This window comes from Anarrhichthys ocellatus, unplaced genomic scaffold (genome assembly GCF_004355925.1).
Source record: "Anarrhichthys ocellatus isolate YVR2014 unplaced genomic scaffold, GSC_Weel_1.0 scaffold11, whole genome shotgun sequence".
Taxonomy (NCBI): Eukaryota; Metazoa; Chordata; class Actinopteri; order Perciformes; family Anarhichadidae; genus Anarrhichthys; species Anarrhichthys ocellatus.
Genome location: NW_022280041.1, coordinates 1,845,606 through 1,851,605, shown reverse-complemented (window position 1 = coordinate 1,851,605; position 6,000 = coordinate 1,845,606). Strand labels below are relative to the sequence as shown.

Genomic DNA, 6,000 nt, shown 5'->3' with positions numbered 1-6,000 from the left:
GCGCGGCGTTCGGTGGGGGCAGGGGGGGGGGGGGGGGGGGGGTTCACCCAACGGGAGTGGATGTTATTGGACCTAATGGATCCAAGATGACACAGAGGGAAGTCACACACATGTGAACACAAGCTTCTAAATACAAAGTGGAGCCCTTTGGCTATTAATAATGAAAACCGACTAAAAGCAACACACGCCGTCTGGACTGTGTCTTTGCGGTGTTTGTGTTGCTGTCGGATGTTTTATCACCGATGGGAGAAGGATGTTACTCAGGCAGGAGCAATGGCTGTAAGAGCTCCAGATGATAAGATCCATCTAACTTATACAGTGATTAAAGCTGCATCCTTTTTCGGCACACAGACGGGTTTGTCTGTCGCTCCCAATATAAACAGATGTTTGTTTTCGTGTTACGTTTATTAGCCGGAGGAAACTTCTTCAGTTCATATTTCTACATCTCGGCATGTCAGTCCTGCCCTCCTCCTCTAATAATACAGCAGTGTGTGCAATGCCCTCCAGCTTTACCAACGTTTGTACAGCAGGAACAACGATGGAAACATTAAGATGTTTGTTTGCTTCTAAAGGTTCAAGGCTTATATTTTAAGTGACAATCTGCACATTTACATAGTTTTATAATTTTATAGTTTTTAATATGAAAGCTACAGCCAGCAGCTGGTTAACTTAGCTTAGCATTAAGACAGGAAACAGCAGTGACTGCTCCAGGGAAAACTGCTGTTTTACACTTCAGTTTTTGAACGAATCAAACAAACAAAACGTAACGTGTTGATTTGTGCTTTAGTGGTGGCGGTACACAGATTTTGTTAGCTTTTGAAAAGAGCTAGGCTAGCTGTTTCCCCCTGTTTCCAGCTTTTATGCTAAGCTAAGCTAACCGGCTGCTGGCCCCAGCTACATATTGAATGGATTTATCTGAGAGTGGTATCAATCTTATCGCCTAAATCTTGGTAAGAAAGCATAAAAGTGTATTTACCAAAATGTTAAACTATTCCTTGAACTTTAATTTATTAAACTAACTTTTCCTCGATTCACAGAATCTAGTTTGACAGTTTTGTGCTTCGGCTCCTTTTCCTCCCTTTTGCACGGGAAGCTTTACATGCAACAACTGTCGTCTTAAAAATGAATAGACGCACATTAGAAACGCCTTTACACACAAACAGTAATTATACTTGCATAGCACAAGCTGACCTTTTGATAAACCTCATCATTTGTTCTGTCAAACGACTGACAAGAGTTCCCCCTCGGGGATCAACAGAGCATCACCTGTGTCTGATTCATCTCATTACTTGTGTTGCTATGTTCTCAGTAAAAGTTCCAAACTTTCAGACAGAATGTATCCCCATGTGAACTCTGATGATGAATGAGATGATAACACCCTTTTTGTGGCAAATGACTTGATATATGGGAATTAAAATAGCACCTCCTGCAACCAACATATTTAGTCTCAATGGTCCTGTTTTCCTCCGTGCATTAAAGGACGACAATTAATAGATGGACAACTTCCTTGGATAACATTATTATTCGATTTTCTTGCTCCGCTGCTAGAATTAAGAAGTTTAACGTTATTTATGTGGCGTGTATAGAGAATCTAGCTTATAAGTGAATGAAAGTTTATCCTGCTTGAAACTAAGAACCAAAACAAGAGATAAGCTCAAACATCGACCTAAACTACTTTTTCCACCTGTGAACTTTAGGGCTGCTAACCGCTATGATCGAGAACACGCCTCACCTCACCGACCTGCGAGTGCAAAAGTAAAACTGAAAAGAGACAAATAAGCACCGTACCACTTAAACGTGTCCGTTAAAGAAGGTAATCCGGCGGCGGCTGTGTCATTTAGGGCTAGCACAGGGCCTGTACTGGGGTAGGTGGTATTACCTGAGCTATGTCATTTAGCTACAGGTACCTGGGTGTAATGTGGCAGGCCGTCACTATGTTATTTACCTGGACTGGCGTACAGTGTGTGCAGGCAGTAAGTGCAGGCTTCTGTGTCAGACAGTAATTGTTGTTTGGATACGGGCTGAAAGAGACCGAGCTACAGTGTGAAGCTTACAGCTAGTCTGCTTTTAGCCAGATGTGAACACACACGCACGCACACACAGTGTTCATATTAATCAATTTTTTACTATATTTACGTTTCTCTTAGAATCTTAGTTAAACCACATTTATTTGGTTTGACTCATGGACACACTGATTTTCTTGCGTTATTTGCTACATTAATACACATGTGTGTCAATAAATAATATTCCACCACATCAGAGACCAAACTTATCCCCTTTAGTACTGTTTTGTATAGAAATTTGAACATAAAATGCTCCAGAATGAGTAAAATTCTACATTAATATACTGTAGGGTTTCTGTATTGTTTCTGTTGGTCAGATGTTTCCAAAAGAAGAAATCATAAGATCAAGAGAAGCCCTTCCAGCTAAATATTTACAGCCCCCCCCCCCCCCCTCTGACCTGATGATGCTGCAGCACTTAAAGAGGCTTGTTAATGTACAGGAATGTACATGAAGCCAGCCGGTTTATATTGACGTGTAAAACACCCCAAAAACCTTCCTCTCAACTCATAAATCAGAGAGTAGAGCTGCTCTGTTTGTGGCTACTAAAATTTAAACAGCTGTCTCTATCTCTATACTGAAATAAGTGTGTTTGTTAAGTTTAAATGATGCTATGCATCTATGAGTCAGTCACCACACAGGTGTTTATTTCATGGTGACAAGAAGATGAGTTCCTCGCCTTAAGACACAGTTTTGTTTTCGTCTAACTCCTCGCCTAGAGAAATCACGATATTGTTTGTAAGGATGTTGTAACATGTACAACACGGACTAACAGAGCTGACTTTGATAGGTGCTGATAATGTCTGTGGCTGTTGATGAAAAGAGAAAACAAATGTAAACCAGAGCCCCGGGCCGTTGTTTCTAACTGAAGTGAAGGCAATTTACTTGTTTTTCCCGCAATTTAATTTGCCAAAACAGTTCACCTCAACTGGATGTATGCACTGTAACAAGTAAACAGCAAACCACTAACCTCGACCATAAATATAGTGCAATTAATCTGAGCTAAAACATCTGTACCGGGCAAACAGATAAGCTGCTGTGATGGATGATTGATAGTCTTTCTCTCACACACTCCCATGATAGGGAGTTATAGACGACTGGGGGAAATAACAACTTACAATTTAAAGTTGTTATAGTTTTTAGGAGGGGATGGGATTAACAGAAACATTATCACTTAAAATCCCCAAAACAGCTTCTTTTTAAATATAATTAGATGGAAAAAAGCACTTCTTGCAACTTCATACAAGCTAACATTTACATGATGTCTTAACTATTAAAGGAAATGTGTAGTTTTATAATGCGACGTAATATCACAGTGTAAACTAACACGTGATGGCCAACCAGGCTGAGAGCTGCCCTGATTAAAAGGAGGTAAAAGCAACATGTGGAACATGTGTCTGTGTGGAACAGGAACTAAAATAGTGTTTTTTTTTAGTGGAGACGTAGAGATGGATTTCTATGTACAAGTTGGCGCTATCATGCAGATGAGACGGGACTCACCCGGCTGCCTTTCTCTGGGTTGCACCTGCATCCTTCGCCACAGTTTCTGCCTGCACACGGCTCGTCAGACGTACCCTGCAGAAAAAGAACAAAAAGAAACCAAAATTACAACCTGTGCTTTGGAAATATATGCGGAGAAATCTTGTTCAAGACCAGACAATTTGGAGTTTGAATGTCGAACTTCCTCTTCGTTTGAGCGACACACTTCACCGCCTAAATGCATCATCAGAATGTAACTGTAAGGATTTGTTCAAATCCCTTCATGACTAAAAGAAACAGATCAAACAAAGAGACGGAAAAGAGAGGCAGAGGAGCACGAAGAGAGTCTGGCAAAAACTCCATGAGTCATGTGGATGGAGGAGTAGTTGCATCAGTGAGAAGTTGGCAGGGATTTAAACCGGATTTAGGAGATCCAGTCAGTGCTGATTTAAAAAGTGCATAATTCTCTAAAGGGCAGATCTAATTATGTATCAAACATAAGATGTACTACCAGGTTCCCTTTTGTGTTTACTGTTTATTTGTCTCCCTGTACGCTTTTCTTTTCTGGGTTTTCTAACTCGGTTCGTTCCCTCCGGCTCTTTTCTTTGATTGGTAGACACACAAACCAGCTTTAACTCCCAAAGTTCTTGTTGTTTCAGGTGCATTTTCACTCTAGCGATCTCCATTTCTGCAGGTTCGCGTCCTCATACATCCCATATCATGCACAGTAAACAAACGTCAGCATCACCACACGCCATTTGTAGCTCATAAATTTATAAGCTCATAAAGTGAACTACAGATTAACCCTTCTGTGTTCAGGGGTGGCATTCCTGAGATAACTACCAAACATCACGCAGTGCTCTTAGACCATGTACGAGCCTCTTAAAACCTGACGCCATCTTTTCACTTGATGGACCACATGGCGAGCAGAGATAAAGGTGTGTTTTCTTCCTACATATCTGTGTGATTGTCGTGGTAAATCCATGTAAAATACCTCATTAATTACACATTTAATTACCTCCTTGTGAATATAGGAGCAAATGTCTCATAAGGGTCCATAGTTTGGGGGTCTATTTGCGGGTCAAACTAAGAGGTCATGGCTGGCATTTCAATGTGATTAGTGGATGAAAGGGTGCTGGCGGGGTGGACAGACGTGGAGGAGAGTAGGGGCGGGAGGAAGAGGGGTAAAAGGGTGTTGACTGGGGTGTGATGGAGGTTCAGAGGACAGGGGTGGATGAGGAGAAAGTGCAGGGTGTATTAGTTCATATGGGTGTATTAGTTCTGTGAGTGTTCATAATCACAATAATCGAGGTCAAGGGCCCTCCGGGACCCCCGTAAGTAGCCATCAGATGGTCTAGTCTGGGTCTCGGTCTGACATAATAAGAGCCTGGGAAAGAGTGGTGGGAAGGCGTCTGAGAAACGTTCAGTTAAAGAGTGTCAATAAGATGATGATTGACAGAACAACCCTGCACAGTGTTGATTTATTACATCTATATGTGGTGAATTGATATGCTATTGAGAAATGTTGAGGTACTACTACTTTTAAGCTAAGCTACTGCGACAACATTCAATACAATTCAATAAAAACATTTCTGTACAGCTCAATATTACAAATCACAAACTTTATAAGCTTTATAATCTGTACAACATATGACATCCACGCTCCTTGGACCGTCGTATCGGAAAAGGAAAAACTCCCCAATGTAAAACACGGGGTGAACGTGGTGGGGAAGGAAGAGAAACGGAGGAAAACACACAACAAGGAGAACGCGAGCTTGGCACAAAGTATGAGAGAGAGAAGGAGGGGAAAGGTCAGCAGTGCTGCTCCTGCTTTCTTCCCTCTGATCTCCTCAACTCCTCTAATCACAATGACAGAAGGAGGGCAAGAGAGGGAGAAAGTGAGCAGGAAAACAGTGAAATTTGGGCTAGTAGAGGGAGCAAGAAAAGAGAGCGGGTAAAAGAAATGGAGGGAAGCCAAAAAAGAGAGCAGCTCAAAGGAAACCTATGCCAAAGAGGCTAAAGAAGAGGAAGCTAAAAATAGATGCAAAACAAGCAATTTGGAGCATTAAAGGTACTCAAAATTAAATCCATAAAAGAACAACAAAGTAAAAGGATCAAAGAGGATGAAAACTTTATTCAGTTTAAGCAAAAACATGGTTTAAAAATGTGGAAAAAGAAGCAGAGGATGACAAAAGTGTCGCACTCTCCTAGCTCCCATCTCTATATCATGTTGCTCTTATTATTCCGCTCTATTATCCTCCTTTTGTTAAGGCATGAATACCTCCTCAGGTATTACCCAATCAGAGCCGGCTGCCTCCGATTGTTATTGGCCCAGCGGAGGCATTGTCCTGGGATATAATCCAGCCTCTACCTGAGCAGGGCGGAGATGCGCTCCCCTGTCCACACCCAGATTTTAAAAAAGTGAAGGATGATATGGGCAAACAGCTGCTAAGCCAGCGC

The 6,000-nt window shown here is 41.7% G+C and overlaps 1 protein-coding gene across 2 annotated transcripts in view; it reads right to left on the bottom strand.

Annotated features, from left to right (window-relative positions):
- Positions 1-6,000, bottom strand: part of col4a6 (collagen, type IV, alpha 6) — a 94,601-nt gene that overhangs the window by 34,407 nt on the left and 54,194 nt on the right. For both annotated transcript variants that reach the window (XM_031851557.1, XM_031851558.1), the window contains exon 4: positions 3,562-3,636. In XM_031851557.1, the coding sequence (XP_031707417.1) occupies positions 3,562-3,636 (75 nt within the window). The remainder of the gene's footprint in view (positions 1-3,561; positions 3,637-6,000) is intronic.